The 18,530-nt window shown below is 35.1% G+C and overlaps 1 protein-coding gene across 3 annotated transcripts in view; it reads right to left on the bottom strand.

Annotated features, from left to right (window-relative positions):
- Positions 1 to 18,530, bottom strand: part of XRCC4 (X-ray repair cross complementing 4) — a 276,249-nt gene that overhangs the window by 227,688 nt on the left and 30,031 nt on the right. For 2 of the 3 annotated variants that reach the window (XM_061187976.1, XM_061187975.1), the window contains exons 2-3: positions 8,026 to 8,047; positions 540 to 715 (exon numbers count right to left, since the gene is read on the bottom strand). In XM_061187976.1, coding sequence (XP_061043959.1) covers positions 540 to 680 — 141 coding nt within the window. In that variant the 5' untranslated portion in view covers positions 681 to 715; positions 8,026 to 8,047. Of the gene's footprint in view, positions 1 to 539; positions 716 to 7,898; positions 8,048 to 18,530 lie in introns of all 3 variants that reach the window. The other variant, XM_061187973.1, reaches the window with a different exon arrangement.

The raw sequence follows: 18,530 nt of genomic DNA, 5'->3' as shown, positions 1-18,530 counted from the left end.
AGCTTGGGTTGAAAGTTATTTCTTTCTATTTTAATACTTCTAAGTTTGATAATATAAATAAAATACCTTAATTTCTAATCATATGTCTTGCTACACTTATCTATATAATTTTGTAATTGCAAATACATGCTAATAAAGAAGAAAATAGGTCATAATTATTAAATATTCAAAGAAAAATATATTATTTTCTTTCTCAAAAATTAGTATTTCCCCAAACTCATTTCAGTAAGCCTTGTCTCATGGTCTAAAACTTCTGACGCCACTTTTCATACTGCTCGTTCATGTAATTATCTCAATAATACTTAGTCTTAAAGCATTAAAAATGAAATATATTTTCCAATAATTTTTTTCACAATTCATTAATATAAAGCATTTAATGACTATAACTTTGAAGCATTTTTCCAACTTGGAAACCAAGTACTTTTTAAACTTTTGTTTCTGAGGTATTCTGGGAATAATATGCTAGTTACGTAAATAATTTCTCAATAAGTATTCTCTAACATTTTACCAATTATAACATTATGGAAAGTTTTACTTACTGAAACATCTCTCAAGTTTTTCTCAAAGGAGAAATGACAAGACTCTTTTGAAAAATTAAACTTGTATGTGTCAGTTGGTCCTGCTCCTGACACCAATGCTTTTCTCAGTTCATCAACATACTTCTCTTTTTCCATCGCCATGTCATCAGCTTCTTGGGAAATCTCTGATTCACAAACTATGAGAAACAGTAATAAAAGCCTTATTTACTTGAAAATAAATTCTAAACCTAAGAATAAACTTATTTACCTGTTGCTACTTATTACTTATGTAACAGAAATTTAAACAAAAAGTAAAATCAATGTCCACACCACACATTTTTAAGTCAAATTATACCTTTTAACTGAACTAGCAATTTTTGAGAAATACATTAATTTAGTCTCAAATCTCATCGGAAAGCATTAGACTCCTTGTGTTCTTTCTCTGTCCTCAGATGAAATACATGGATTATAAATTACCACAGAAACAACCATCTTGTGTACCTGCTCCTAGGTCATAGCAATTACTTCCTATAATAATTAATAAGCCCAATATTTTAAAACATCTTTCTTCCTTGCCTCAATTATTAAAGAGATTAAATAGTCTATAGTCTATTTCTCACTCACATGCGCAGAGTCAAATTAAAGTAAAAATGGAGTTCATTCTTCTCATCTCATTATGTGCCAACAATAAAAACGGTAGATGAAGGGAGTCGATGAGGAAGGAAAGGGAAGGGAATTAATATTTATTGTCTCCTCTACGGCTTGCGTTATATTATATATCTGGCTTCCAGTTCTCTCATCTAGGTACATTTAAAGCTGATGTTTTACTCATCCGCAAAGATTTTTACTTCAATAATTACATGTTCAATTTTAGATATCCTCTGTTTCTTTTTTCATAATATCTTGTTCTTGCCACACCCTTCTTTTCAATATTTGAAGGATTTAAATATATTTAAGATCTCATTCAGATCACTCTCTTTGCATGGTTCCTAGGGTATGAATTCCATTTCTTCTAGCTGCTGACACATTCTTGCTCTGCCTTTTTTCCTTTCCTGCTTTGTGAGGTTTGAACATGACTCTCCTCTAGCCAGAGTATCAAGTGCTCTGGACAGCAGAAAGTCTTCATTTAAGACTTTACTCATTTATTTTATTTATTTTTTTAAATAAATTTATTTATTTTATTTTATTTATTTTATTTTTGGCTGCATTGTGTCTTCACTGCACGCGGGCTTTTCTCTGGTTGTGGTGAGCGGGGGCTACTCTTCGTTGCGGTGCACGGGCTTCTCATTGCGGTGGCTTCTCCTGTTGCAGAGCACGGGCTCTAAGTGCGCAGGCTTTAGTAGTTACAGCGCATGGGCTCAGTAGCTGTGGCTCATGAGCTCTAGAGCGCAGGCTCAGTAGTTGTGGCACACGGGCTTAGTTGCTCCACGGCATGTGGGATCTTCCCAGATCAGGGATCGAACCCGTGTGCCCTGCATTGGCAGGCGGATTCTTAACCACTGTGCCACCAGGGAAGCCCTTCATTTAAGGCTTTAAATGAAGGTTGCTGGTTGGCCTTTCTTGTAGTCCCTACAGGTTTCACCAGTTCTGGACCAGTTTTGAAAGTTAATTTCTTCACTTGGTTTTTACACTTGTGGCAAATTTAAGAGAGCTCAAATTTAAACCCCCCACACTCACACTTATATAACACAGACAGGATTCTGATTTCTGTTAGGACTTTTTTTTTTTTTTTTTTTAATTTATTTTATTTATTTATTTTTGGCAGTGTTGGGGTCTTCTTTGCTGCGCGCAGGCTTTCTCTAGTTGCGGTGAGCGGGGGCTGCTCTTCGTTGCTGTGCACGGGCTTCTCATTGCGGTGGCTTCTCTCGTTGTGGAGCACGGGCTCTAGGCGTGCGGGCTTCAGTAGTTGCGGCACGCGGCTCAGTAGTTGTGGCTCACGGGCTCTAGAGCACAGGCTCAGTAGTTGTGGCGCACCGGCTTAGTTGCTCCACGGCATGTGGGATATTCCCGGACCAGGGATTGAACCCATGTCCCCTGCATTGGCAGGCGGATTCTCAACCACTGCGCCACCAGGGAAGCCCCTGTTAGGACTTTTAATTTACTCATAACCCTTAGTGACTACTCTGATTCTACATCTCCAAGCCAGAGTAATTTTTTTGTTTGTTTTTTTAAAGATTTTATTAACAGGATCACTTCCAGGTTACTTTCTTTATCTTTAGAGATAAAGAAATTCCTTAAGAGGCCTGCAGTCTCAACATGCCACTCCACTCAGGTATTACAACCACAGTCACTTAGATGTGCATCTAGTTCAGATATTCCATGAACTTATAGTTCTTTAGTTCCCATTAACCACTTCGGTTTTCAGATACCTCTTCACACATGGCACCTGGGGATTCCCTTTCTTACATTCAAAGGCTGCAATGTGTCTGTTTATTTGCTTTAAAATTACAAGATTTAATCTAATATTTGTTTGGAATGTACGTGCGGTTGGGTGGTTTCCTGTGTCAACTCAGGATACCACAATGATGAAAGACTCATACAGTTCTATACTTTTTTACTTAAAGGTCACATTTATCTATTTTATTCCTTACAACACTGAAAGATAGATATTCTCATTTTACATATGATAAAAGTGAGGCTCAGAGAGATCAAGTAATGGTCTAGGGTCATGAAGTAGGTAAGTGGTAAAACTGGGGTCATACTTATATCTCTCTGGTTGTTCTGGTTTGAGGTGAAGCAGAGATATGGGACATTAGATAAATTATTTACTTCTATAATATTAAAAAAACCACATTGGTAAGAAATAATATAGAAACAATAAAATCTTGATTAAAGAATCCCTAAAAATATAACAGCTTTTCATACCATTGGTCCATGTGCTGTCAAGGGTCTGGAAGCCCCACGACAGGCAATGAGGAAGAGAGTCCAGGAATGCATCCATATATTTTTCATGATCAGTTTTTGATAAGTTCTAATATTGAAATATGAGTCTCAACACAGCCTTTGAAAAAAGGTAAGAATAAAAATATTCTTGTGTAATTTTACAACTCCTAAAATACTTCAACATATTTTTTTCTCTCTCTGAAGCATATGCATATTTAAGATGATCACCACTATCAAATCTATTGACCTTTCAAATACCCTATTAGCTCTTCTGAAAAAACATAAAAGTAAGAAGGCAAATGCATCTTATCTGAGGAATAATTTCATATTTTGTGTCTGGATAATTTTGAAGAGTTATAAGTACCTAGAGAGAGAAATTATTTCTCAGAGAAATAGGAAATAATCTGTAGAAACTATCTTTAATGCAACTATAGAAAAACTTATAAGAAAACATGCAAACAAATAAATGATACAAATGAACTTCTTTACAAAATAGAAAAAGACTCACAGACTTCAAAAACAAATTTATGGTTACCAAAGGGGAAAGGTGGGATGGGGGGGATAAATTAGGAGTTTGGAATTAACATATACACAGTACTATATATAAAATAGCTAACCAACAAGGCCCTACTGTATGACACAGGGAACTCAATATTCTGTAATAACCTATATGGGAAAAGAATCTGAAAAAGAATGGATATATGTATATGTATAACTGAATCACTTTGCAGTACACCTGAAACTGACACAACATTGTAAATCAACTATACTCCAATATAAAATAAATAATAAGTTAAAAAAATAATAATGTCTACTGATAAAACATCTAGTAAAAAGTATTCTAAATTTCATTACAATGAAAAGATACCTGTCTGAAAATATTTAATAGAATTTATTGATTCAATTCATTTAGTCCAAAAATGCTTAATGAGCATCTACTATGTGCCAGGCACTATTCTAGGCACGAGGGATACAACCATTAGACAGACAAAAATGCCAGCCTTATGGAGCCTTGATTCAAGTGCTGACATCTTAGATAACCTTTCAGATACCCTCTTAGTATGTTACTCCATCTGTGAATGCTGCATTGGTTAGTGTTTCAAAATATTTCATTCTTGAGAGGATAAAAACATGTGAAAGGAAATTATTTCTATTTATGCCTCTCCTTTAAAAAATATGTTTTGTAAAAAAAAAGGTATTAGTTTAAGAAGAAAAATTTACTTGAACATTTCCTATAACAGTCAATGTGAAATTCTGACTGCCTATTTAGAACTTCAATCCTAGAAAAACAATTTGGTCACTGGTTTTGAATTTTGTGCTGCAGGAAGCACAGCTGTAAGCAGTCAATGCTCCTTTAAAAACTTCAGTGACCAGGGATAAAAGCCATGGAAATAATAAAATTCAGTAAGGATACAGTTGAGCAACATAATATGGCATAAAAAGTGAGCAGGTCATCATGACCAGAAAACAAGGAATTGTTCTCGGACAGGTAGGATCCAAGAAAGCATCACTTTAACACTTTGTGGGGAGGTGAAGATGTAAGTAAGGAACGAAAATTCTTTACTTTGGATCCTTATGTATAATGAACCAAAAGACTGCATATCCTAAGTTTGTGTCAGAGCTGAGAGGACACACAGACTTAATAAGTCATCATATCACAGACCCACTTTTCTACTTCATTCCTTAAAAATCCTTTTTCTACTGAGCTCTGTCACATAATCTCCATATAGGTCACCAAACAGTGTTTAGAACAAATATAGGTGGATATAATTATTTGATAATAAATGCATTAAAAAGTTTAATTTACTCTTCAATGAACTTGAGTCCTGAGATGGGTGATATAAGTTTCTTACCGCTGACTGCAATTCTTATGCAAGTCAAATAACAGTCATCGATCATTAACCCACTTTGTGACTTAACCCTGTGATATAATCCTCTATAATGTTGAAGTGATGATAGACCACATGATAATTAGACCCCAAAACATTCATTAGATAAAACATTGCTAATGGAAAAGAAATCAGTGAGTTTAGTGTGTGGGAGATTAAAAGGAACCCCACAACCTTTTAATTTCACTCAAATGAAAAGAGAAAAAAAGTTATCCAAATTGAAGGTTGCAGAAACCAAAAAGTTGTACAAAAAACAGGATGAGGTATAGGAAGGAAATTCATTTTCATGTTTCAATTATTTAACTGCTTCAATGTTCTTAATTATCTTATTGTCTATCTATAAAGTGCCAAACCAAATTATATTTATGTATAAGACTTAACTAAACATGGAAACAATGTTATATTATTTGGTTACATATTTTGTCCCTGAAATTCACACAAGTGAGTAATAAAAGGCATTAAACATTTGTGAGATTTAAAACTTCAATATCTTTGAAAATAAATGACCAGGTCCAGTGCACTATAAAATTTTCTGTTTGAAAGCTTGTTCAGTACAGGAAGCCAAAATATTAACAATCCACCAAGGGATACAGAAGTTTGATATCACATTTTTGTCACACTAAATTTCATTAGCTGAAAAACAAATGGTAAAACATACTGCATTTATGATCAATGCCAACAAGTAAATATGAAACTGGAGTTTTCATTAAAATATATGCTAACTCTAAAATGAGTAGTTTACTTTCTTCTTTTTCCTAACCAATTTTATATATTTCAGGCATCCTTTCATTCTTTCTTTCAGAGAATATCCATCAAGGCATGTATGTCCTATGTACTGATAGAGATACTTATGAACAGTGGTTGACAAATCAGATGTGTCCTTTGCTCTCAATGAATGTAGGCTAGTGAAACAATATTCATGTTAATAATATTAAGAACAACTGCCAGCACATTTTGTATGACATAAACAAAATGTTCCATAAATGTAAAGTTAACTTAAATTTCTGGTTAAATTAAGATTTAAGAGTTAACCACAGTATTCTTTTTCTTTTCCCAGTCCTTAATGATATAAAAAAAAATTCAAACAACGTATTATTGCTCTTTGTCTTGGTGAATGAGGTTTACTGACTATATCAAAATTTAATCTTTTTCTTTGATAATTAAGGCCCTTAAAATACCTCAAGGTCATCCGTCTGACCATAACTTCTTGTTATACAGAATAAACCATTTGTTAATTGGAAATATCTAAGTTATAAATTCCTTACACACAACCAACCACATCACCTAGGACCTGCCTCCTGGGCTGTGCTGTTGGAACTGCTCTTTTCTCCCTGAAAACTGGCATTAACCTACTGCCATGGTCTTCAACCCTGTGCACCATTTACCCCAAAACAGAGTTATTGTCACTTGGGTGTATCTTCACCAGCATACACAGAGCTAACCTGACAAATTTTCCTCCAGTCCTGCACTGCAACAACCAACCAACAACTGAATTCTCTTACATAGAAATTTACAGCTTAAATAGATACCATAACAGGTACTACAAACATTATCGTTGAAATTTCTTTATTTTACAATAATACTTATATTACCATTCCTCATTCTCTGTCATAAAAAAAATGAGTAATAAAAACCAAAACCCTGTAAATACAAATTCAGTTTGATATGTTGTATAATAGAATTTGTAACACTCAAAAAGAAAACAGAACCTCACAATGTATTGTGATTTTAAAAGGTGATATAATAATTATTACAGTAATAAATTTTAGGGGAATATTTCAAAAGTTGATAGAAGATACAAATAGCACATAAATTAACATGACAAAATTATTTTACCTAAAACATCATTTACAACATAACTCTAGAAATGACTATTTCATGACTGTAGAAATAGCTTTTGAAATCTTTCAATAAAATACTTTAGAAGTATATTATCAACAAAACTTTGCTATGTGAGTAAAACGTAATTCTAGATATTTTGACTTTACACCTGCAATGTTCCATAAATGATTTCAGGGTCATTAACCTCTTTAAAAAGATTATTACCAAAGATAAAAAAAGCAAAAGTCTATTTCATAAAATAATAGCCAAAATCCCATATATGGGTTTGAACTTTGGTCTACAAAGTTTTAGGCTATTAGTTCTGTTTCATTTTGTTACAAATGTAGTGCATGTTCACTGGAAAATAATTCAACAATATAAGTATATGAAATAAAAAGAAAACCACCACCACCCCACTCTCCCAAGCCTTGGCCCAGCCAATCCACCTTCCTGTGCCTCCCAATATTTCCCTGGGGTCCTAAGAAAAGATACATATAAAAAGTACTATTTATGTTTTGTATAAAGAGATCATTTTAAAAACTCTGACCAACTCCAAGTACTAAGACTCAAATGGTTATTTCTCTATCCTTCTATTAATATTACTTACAGAAAATAATATTAATATTACAAATCTGTGTGTAAATCAGACAGCAATAACAAGTAAAAGCAATCATGTTCATTTTAACCAATATCTATTAAAGAAACACTTTAATTTGAAGTATCACTGAGGACTGAAGAATAGCACATTATTGAAATTTTTCTTTAAAAAATTCGCTTTTAATATTACCTGTCCCAGTCCATGCTGCCTGCCCATCAGTAAGTGTAATAACAAAACCAGATCCTAGTGTTTCTTCCCAAGCAACTTGGAGAAAATGAATTATATCAGGTTCAGAAGCAAGATAGATTCTGCTTACTTTTCTCTCCATTTCTGATCACCTGTTATAAAAGAAAAAAAATAAATATTTTTGCAAGAAACTGTGACTATCAAATAATGATGCTTTCTGTACTGGTCTCTCAGCTACACAAAGCACCAAGGAAATAAGTAAAACAAAAAGCTATATAATAGCCAACCATCAAACTCAGTAAATCACAGTTCTGTCCAATACTGATTCACAATTTTTACAGATAAAAGCAGAGGCTCATAAATGATCTGCCCAAGTTGTGTAGCTGAATAAAAATTACCATCTCCAACAATATGAAGATCACATTTTCCCCAAAGCCTCTTTCTCTACGACAAATGGTCACAAGAACTTGTGTGAGTGATCTGGGAATAATCTCAGGACTGGAAACTGATTATAATTAGTGAGGATAAATTGGATCAAGTTCTTAGTCTCTGTCTGGAGAAAGACTGTGTAAATGAAAAAGGAGAGTAGCATAAAGATTTGGAAAAGAAAATCTCAGAACCCAAGAGTTGGCCATACCTATCACGTCTTCTCTAAGAAAGGGGTTCCCAGGACTCACTCTGTCCACTGAGACAGAAGTACCCTGTAATGCAGATGGATTATATCAAGCTATTACAGCCTGAGGCCAATAAACTTTTTGCATTTTTAAAACTTTACATTGAAGTATTATATCCAGGCAAAAGTACAGCTATCTAAAACCTAACTTGGAAGTTTTATAGTTGAGCAAATCCATATAAGCAGTACCTAGATCAGGAAGCAGAACATTACCACCCCAGCACTCGTTCTCACAACACCCCTTTTCCAGTCACTGTCCCCAAATAACCACTTTCCTAACAGATCAGAATTTTGAGAATCTTTGTACTTTCATGTAAATATAATCATACAGCACATTTTATTTTGTCTGGCTTCTTTTACGGAACATTATGTTTGAGAAATGCTTCTTAGAATTGCAGATTATGCTCATAGTTGTATAATATTCCATTATATGGGTATAGTACAATTTATTAATCCATTCTACTAGTGACAGGCATTTGAGTACTTTCCAGGTTTTGACTAGCACAAATAGTGCTTCCATAAATATGCTAGCAAATATCTAGGCTTTTCTGTTGGGCATATATCTATGAGTATATACCCATGAGTGAAATTTCTGGACCAGAGGATATGCATATGTTCAGTTTTAGTAGTACACAGCCAAAAATTTTCTAAAATGTTTGTACCAATTTACACACTTGGTATGTGAGAGTTCTGATCACTCCATGTCCTTACGAACATTTCTCATCTTTTTAATTTTAGCCATTTTGGTGGGTATGTAGTATTACACAATGGTTTATTCACATTTTCCTGATGATTAATGATGTTGAGTCCTTTTCATATCTTGATTGTGCATTTGAACATCCTGTTTTGTGGAGTATCTGTTAAATCTTGCCAATGTTTTTATTCAGTTGTATTTTTCTTATTGACATTCTTGTTGATATATTATTTTCTTTTTGTTTTGTTCTTTATTTTTTGGATTATGAATCCTTTTATAGATATATGTACTGTTCTTCCATTCTGTAAGTTCTTTTCACTCTCATAATGGTATCTTTGGATGAAAAGAAGTTCTTAATTTTCATGAAGTTAAAATTTATCAAAATCTGTATGTTATAGTTATACTTTTTGTGTACTACTTAAGAACTCTTTGGTCATCAAGATGTTCTCCTATGTTTACCTAAGAGCTTTATAATTGTATCTCTCACATTTAGATCTGCAATCCATCTGGAATTGATTTTTGTGCATCAATTGTCAGGAGGGGTCAAAATATATTTTTTCCACATGGATATCTAATAGACCAAGTATTATTTATTAAAGACTATCCTTTCCTACTGCAATGCTGTTACTTTTGTCATAAATTATGTGACTGAATATGTGTACAAGGTTCAATTTTTGTTTTGTTTGTTCTTTGCAGGTGTGCAATTTCAAATATTATACATTTGGCTTGTCAAGGTTACAGTGAATAGTGATTCTGTTACTGTGATCCAGCACATTTATAATCTCTTGCTGACCCTGCCATTTAAAAGTTTGATAAACCTCCCTTCTGAGTATTAAAATCATTTATGTAAAATGTTGAGCAGAACAAGCTCAAGCATAGACTTCTGTGGCTTGCCATTAGAAACAAGACTCTCTTAGACATCAATCACTACTACTAGGTGGCTGTACTGCTTATACGTCCATTTAAGTCACAAGGATATCAAGATGGTCCTTCGTAAAACCTACCTACTCTGCCAGTCTAGGAGTGCTATTAAAAAAAGAAAAGAAAAGAAGGGAAGGGGAGGGGAGGGGAGGGGAGGGGAGAGAAAAGAAATTAAGACAGACATTTTTCTTAGTGATCCCACTCTCATTTCTAATGATTACGGGTTATTCTTCTATTAATTCGAAAACTATTCTTCTGGTAATTCACTCTAGAATCTTGCCCAGATTGACCTCAAACTTACCAGACTGCGATATGCCACATTCTACTTAGTTCAAAGCAAAAACCTATATTTTTTCTAATACTGGAAAATCCTTTGCCCATGTACACTTCATTAAGAGATACCTAAGCTATAGATGCTAACAAAACTAAAGGAATACCCTAAAAATTACAAGTATGCAAAGAAAAAACATTATAAAAAGTCAAAACGAGGAACAAAGCACACACTTCAAAGATGAAAAACTAGAGAGAATTATTCTTTAATCACATAGTGTGAATCTCTTACTAGGTGATCCTAAAAAAGCTAAGAGTATAAAATTGCCTCAAATTTTTATGACCAATATAAATACTATGTTGTGACAATCCAAAGGTAAATTATTAATTGACATTTCATTGATAACTCATAAGTTTTTAAAAAAGCCAAATTTTTAAATCATTTTAATTTGCTTTCTCAATTTAAAACTATTATGTTCTCCTAAATAAAGCATCATATTTTTCTCAATTAACAAATGAATATGAAAATCAAAACAACTCATTCTGTCAGATCTTCACAAAACAAAACTAACTTCTCTATCTTCTGGGAGATGAGAGGCATGCTTAACTATAGAAGGCTACAGCTGTACTATCTTACAGAAAAAAGCACAAGGAAGCAGAGAAACATCCAGAATGATAGAAAAATTATCTAAAATTAACAGTGTAATGAGATTGGTTCAAGATGGTGGAGTAGAAGGACGTGCTCTCACTCCCTCTTGTGAGAGCACCGGAATCACGACTAACTGCTGAACAATCATTGACAGAAAGACACTGGAACTCACCAGAAAAGATACCACACATCCAAAGACAAAGGAGAAGCCACAATGAGACGGTAGGAGGGGCGCAATCACAATAAATTCAAATCCCATAACTGCTGGGTGGGTGTCTCACAAACTGGAGAACACTTATACCACAGAAGTCCACCCACTGGAGTGAAGGTTCTGAGTCCCACGTCAGGCTTCCCAATCTGGGGGTCTGGCAACAGGAGGAGGAATTCCTAAAGAATCAGATTTTGAAGCCTAGCGGGATTTGACTGCAGGACTTTGACAGGACTGGGGGAAACAGAGACTCCTCTCTTGGAGGGCACACACAAAGTAGTGTGCACATCGGGATGCAGGGGAAGGAGCAGTGACCCCATGGGAGACTGAAACAGACCTACCTGCTAGTGTTGGAGGGTCTCCTGCAGAGGCGGGGGCTGGCTGTGTCTTACCGTGAGGACAAGGACACTGGCAGCAGAAGTTCTGGGAAGTACTCCTTCCCAGAACTAATGGCATGAGCCCTCCCAGAGTCTGTCATTAACCCTACCAAAGAGCCCAGGTAGGCTCCAGTGTTGGGTCGCCGCAGGCCAAACAACCAACAGGGAGGGAACCCAGCCCCACCCATCAGCAGACAAGTGGATTAAAGTTTTACTGAGCTCTGCCTACCTGAGCAACAGCCAGCTCTACCCACCAACAGTCCCTCCCATCAGGAAACTTGCACAAGTCTCTTAGAAAGCCTCACCCACCAGAGGGTAGACAGCAGAAGCAAGAAGAACTACAATCCTGCAGCATGTGGAACAAAAACCACATTCACAGAAAGATAGACAAAATGAAAAGGCAGAGGACTATGTACTGGATGAAGGAAAAAGATAAAACCCAAGAAAAACAACTAAACGAAGTGGAGTTAGGCAACCTTCCAGAAAAAGGATTCAGAATAATGATAGTGAAGATGATCCAGGACCTAGGAAAAAGATAGAGGCAAAGATCGAGAAGATGCAAGAAATGTTTAACAAAGATCTAGAAGAATTAAAGAACAAACAAACAGAGATGAACAATACAATAACTGAAATAAAAAATACACTAGAAGGAATCAATAGCAGAATAACTGAGGCAGAAGAACGGATAAGTGACCTGGAAGCAGAATGGTGGAATTCACTGCTGCGGAACAGAATAAAGAAAAAAGAATGAAAAGAAATGAAGACAGCCTAAGAGACCTCTGGGACAACATTAAACGCAACAACATTCGCATTATGGGGGTCCCAGAAGAAGAGAGAGAGAAAGGACCCGAGAAAATATCTGAAGAGATTATAGTCGAAAACTTCCCTAACATGGGAAAGGAAATAGCCACCCAAGTCCACGAAGCACAGAGAGTCCCATACAGGATAAACCCAAGGAGAAACACGCCAAGACACACAGTAATCAAATTGGCAAAAATTAAAGACAAAGAAAAATTATTAAAAGCAGCAAGGGAAAAACGACAAATAACATACAAGGGAACTCCCATAAGGTTAACAGCTGATTTCTCAGCAGAAACTCTACAATCCAGAAGGGAGTGGCATGATATACTTAAAGTGATGAAAGGGAAGAACCTACAACCAAGATTACTCTACCCAGCAACGATCTCATTCAGATTCGATGGAGAAATCAAAAGCTTTACAGACAAGCAAAAGCTAAGAGAATTCAGCACCACCAAACCAGCTCTACAACAAATGCTAAAGGAACTTCTCTAAGTGGGAAACACGAGAGAAGAAAAGGACTACAAAAACAAACCCAAAACAATTAAGAAAATGGTCATAGGAACATACATATCGATAATTACCTTAAACGTGAACAGATTAAATGTTCCAACCAAAAGAAACAGGCTCGCTGAATGGATACAAAAACAAGACCCATATATATGCTGTCTACAAGAGACCCACTTCAGACCTAGGGACACATACAGACTGAAAGTGAGGGGATGGAAAAAGATATTCCATGCAAATGGAAATCAAAAGAAAGCTGGAGTAGCTATACTCATATCAGATAAAATAGACTTTAAAATAAAGAATGTTACAAGAGACAAGGAAGGACACTACACAATGATCAAGAGATCAATCCAAGAAGAAGACATAACAATTATAAAAATATATGCACCCAATGTAGGAGCACCTCAATATATAAGGCAACTGCTAACATCTATAAAAGAGGAAATCAACAGTAACACAATAATACTGGGGGAATTTAACACCTCACTTAAACCAATGGACAGATCATCCAAACAGAAAATTAATAAGGAAACACAAGCTTTAAATGACACAACAGACCAGATAGATTTCATTGATATTTATAGGACATTCCATCCAAAAACAGCAGATTACACGTTCTTCTCAAGTACACACGGAACATTCTCCAGGATAGATCACATGTTGGGTCACAAATCAAGCCTCAGTAAATTTAAGAAAATTGAAATCATATCAAGCATCTTTTCTGACCACAACGCTAATGAGATTAGAAATGAGATTAGAAATCAATTACAGGGAAAAAAACATAAAAAACACAGAAACATGGAGGCTAAACAATACGTTACTAAATAACCAAGAGATCACTGAAGAAATCAAAGAGGAAATCAAAAAATACCTAGAGATAAATGACAATGAAAACACAATGATCCAAAACCTATGGGATGCAGCAAAAGCAGTTCTAAGAGGGAAGATTATAGCCATACAAGCCTACCTCAAGAAAAAAGAAGAATCTTAAATAACAATCTAATCTTACACCTAAAGGAACTAGAGAAAGAAGAACACACAAAAGCCAGTTAGTATAAGGAAAGAAATCATAAAGATAACAGCAGAAATAAGTGAAATAGAAACAAAGAAAACAATAGCGAAGATCAAAAATTAAAAGCTGGTTCTTTGAGAAGATAAACAAAATTGATAAACCATTAGCCAGACTCATCAAGAAAAAGAGGGAGAGGACACAAATCAACAAAATTAGAAATGAAAAAGGAGAAGTTACAGCAGACACCAGAGAAATACAAAGCATCCTAAGAGACTACTACAAGCAACTGTATGCCAATAAAATGGACAACCTGGAAGAAATGGAAAAATTCTTAGAAAGGTATAACCTTCCAAGTGTGAAACAGGAAGAAATAGAAAATATGAACAGACCAATCACAAGTAATGAAATTGAAACTGAAATTAAAAATCTTCCAACAAACAAAAGTCCAGGACCAGATGGCTTCACAGGTGAATTCTATCAAACATTTAGAGAAGAACTAACACCCATCCTTCTCAAACTCTTCCAAAATATTGCAGAGGAAGGAACACTCCCAAACTCATTCTATGAGGCCACCATCACCCTGACACCAAAACCAGACAAAGATACTACAAAAAAAGAAAATTACAGACCAATATCACTGATGAATATAGATGCAAAAATCCTCAACAAAATACTAGCAAACAGAATCCAACAACATAGTAAAAGGATCATACACCATGATCAAGTGGGATTTATCCCAGGGAGGCAAGGATTCTTCAGTATATGCAAATCAATCAATGTGACACACCATATTAACAAATTGAAGAATAAAAACCATATGATCATCTCAATAGATGCAGAAAAAGCTTTCAAAAAAATTCAACACCCATTTATGAAAAAAACTCTCCAGAAAGTGGGAATAGAGGGAACCTATCTCAGCATATTAAAGGTCATATACGACAAACCCACAGCAAACATCATTCTCAATGGTGAAAAACTAAAAGCATTTCCTCTAAGATCAGGAACAAGACAAGGATGTCCACTCTCACCACTATTATTCAACACAGTTTTGGAAGTCCTAGCCACGGCAATTAGAAGAAAAAGAAATAAAAGGGATACAAATTGGAAAAGAAGAAGTAAAACTGTCACTGTTTGCAGATGACATGATACTATACATAGAGAATCCTAAAGATGCTACCAGAAAACTACTAGAGCTAATCAATGAATTTGGTAAAGTTGCAGGATACAAAATTAATGCACAGAAATCTCTTGCACTCTGACACACTAATGATGAAAAATCTGAAAGAGAAATTAAGGGAACACTCCCATTTACCATTGCAACAAAAAGAATAAAATACCTAGGAATAAACCTACCTAGGGAGACAAAAGACCTGTATGCAGAAAACTATAAGACACTGATGAAAGAAATTAAAGATGATACAAACAGATGGAGAGATATACCATGTTCTTGGATTGGAAGAATCAATATTGTGAAAATGACTATACTACCCAAAGCAATCTACAGATTCAATGCAATCTGTATCAAATTACCAATGGCATTTTTACAGAACTGGAGCAAAAAATCTTAAAATTTGTATGGAGACACAAAAGACCCCGAATAGCCAAAGCAGTCTTGAGGGGAAAAAACAGAGCTGGAGGAATCAGACTCCCTGATTTCAGACCATACTACAAAGCTACAGTAATCAAGACAATATGGTACTGGCACAAAACAGAAATATAGATCAATGGAACAGGATAGAAAGTACAGAGGTAAACCCACGCACCTATGGTTAACTAATCTATGACAAAGGAGGCAAGGATATACAATGGAGAAAAGACAGTCTCTTCAATAAGTGGTGCTGGGAAAACTGGACAGCTACATGTAAAAGAATGAAATTAGAACACTCCCTAACACCATACACAAAAATAAACTCAAAATGGATTTGAGACCTAAATGTAAGACCAGACACTATAAAACTCTTAGAGGAAAACATAGGAAGAACACTCTTTGACATAAATCACAGCAAGATCTTTTTTGATCCACCTCCTCGAGTAATGGAAATAAAAACAAAAATAAACAACTGGGACCTAATGAAACTTAAAAGCTTTTGCAAAGCAAAGGAAACTATAAACAAGATGAAAAGACAACCCTCAGAATGGGAGAAAATATTTGCAAATGAATCAATGGACAAAGGATTAATCTCCAAAATATATAAACAGCTCATGCAGCTCAATATTAAAAAAACAAACAACCCAATCCAAAAATGAGCAGAAGACCTAAATAGACATTTCTCCAAAGAAGACATACAGATGGTCAAGAAGCACATGAAAAGCTGCTCAACATCACTAATTATTAGAGAAATGAAAATCAAAACTGCAATGAGGTATCACCTCACACCAGTCAGAATGGGCATCATCAGAAAATCTACAAACAACAAATGATGGAGAGGGTGTGGAGAAAAGGGAACCCTCTTGCACTGTTGGTGGGAACGTAAATTGATACAGCCACTATGGAGAACAGTATGGAGGTTCCTTAAAAAACTAAAAATAGGGGCTTCCCTGGTGGCACAGTGGTTGGGAATCCGCCTGCCAATGCAAGGGACACGGGTTCGTGCCCCAGTCCGGGAAGATCCCACATGCCGCGGAGCGGCTAGGCCCGTGAGCCACAACTACTGAGCCTGCGCGTCTGGAGCCTGTGCTCCGCAACGGGAGAGACCGCGACAGTGAGAGGCCCTCACACCGCGATGAGGACTGGCCCCCGCTCACCGCAACTTGAGAAAACCCTCGCACAGAAACGAAGACCCAACACAGTCAAAAATTTAAAAAAATAATAATAATAAATTAATTAATTAAAAAAAAAAAAACTAAAAATAGAATTACCATATGACCCAGCAATCCTGCTACTGGGCATATACCCAGAGAAAACCATAATTCAAAAAGACACATGCACCCCAATGTTCATTGCAGCACTATTTACAATAGCTAGGTCATGGTAGTAACCTAAATGCCCATCGACAGATGAATGGATAAAGAAGATGTGGTACATATATGCAATGGAATATTACTCAGCCATAAGAAGGAAAGAAATTGGGTCTTTTGTAGAGACGTGGATGAATCTAGAGACTGTTATACAGAGTGAAGTAAGTCAGAAAGAGAAAAACAAATATCGTATATTAACGCATATATGTGGAACCTCGAAAATTGGTACAGATGAACCGGCTTGCAGGGCAGAAACTGAGACACAGATGTAGAGAACAAACGTATGGACACCAAAGGGGGAAAGCAGCGTGGGGTGGTGGTGGTGGTGTGATGAACTGGGAGATTGGGATTGACGTGTATACACTAATATGTATAAAATGGATAACTAATAAGAACCTGCTATATAAAAAAATAAATAAAATAAAATTCTAAAATTCCCAAAAGAAAAAGAGTGTAAGATACCTCTAAATTGATAAGTTAGCAATAATTCTAATATCTACCTAAAGTTTACTCAGAAAATTATTCTTCTTCCCAGAAGAAAAAGACAGTTATATAATAACCATACTTGTAGCCACATCAATTATGTTAACATTTTTTAAATATGAAATTTGTAGATTTGACTGCATCATAATCACTGAAAAAATATAATTATTTTTAAATATTTCACTTAGTCAGAAATTTTTCCTACATTGAGGTCTTCTTTGCCTAGATGTACTTAATTCTGAAATGCTTCATCCACTTGTAAATATTTTCTTTAGATCAATTAGTCAATACACTTAACATGCAGTAAATTACGCATATGGTCGGCAATTCTTAAATTTGAAAATTACTGGAAAATGTGTTACTGTTTTTCTATGCCAATCATTGAAAAAGACATACCTAGAGGCTTACATAATTCTAATGGGCCCAAAACCACAATTCTGGGAGGCAAGAAGGTAATAGAAACTACTGATGAAGTGTTTTGCCTGTATAGAATTTATATACACACACAAAGATACACACACACTTACACAGATTATTTTTTCTTAAATGTGCCTGAAGAACCCTGGCTATTTTTAGCATTAATGAAACTTAGAATTACTCTAAAACAGCAATTGGTTTCACTGTTATTTCTTAGCATGTTTGAGACAAGTGACAAATTTCTAATTATAGAAACAAATTAATCTGAAATTCAATATTCCAGATGCCTATCAGTAAATCCTACTTTCACAATGATATAAAAGGCTTTAATCATAATAATGTTAAAAAGACATTTAGGGGTCAGATTAGTTCTAACATCTTTGAATTATTCATGTTTCAAATATTTTCTAATTTTCTGATTAACTCTAGATACTCATCACAGAAACTAAATGATTTTATTTTAAAGATTCTATTCTAGTTAACTCAGATTTGAAATTTTGGATGCTACCTGTGGGCCACACTTACAGACTTAACATAATAGCTCAAATGTGACAACTCAGTATCCTATAAGTATTTTATGCCTCAATAGCCTTATAAATGTTTTCTTTATATCAACTGAGTCTTAATTTCCTGATAATATACTATTTGAACCAGTTTTGAAAGCA

Source organism: Eubalaena glacialis, chromosome 4, assembly GCF_028564815.1.
Source record: "Eubalaena glacialis isolate mEubGla1 chromosome 4, mEubGla1.1.hap2.+ XY, whole genome shotgun sequence".
In the NCBI taxonomy this organism is placed as follows: domain Eukaryota; kingdom Metazoa; phylum Chordata; class Mammalia; order Artiodactyla; family Balaenidae; genus Eubalaena; species Eubalaena glacialis.
This window is presented reverse-complemented; position numbering and strand designations above follow the sequence as displayed.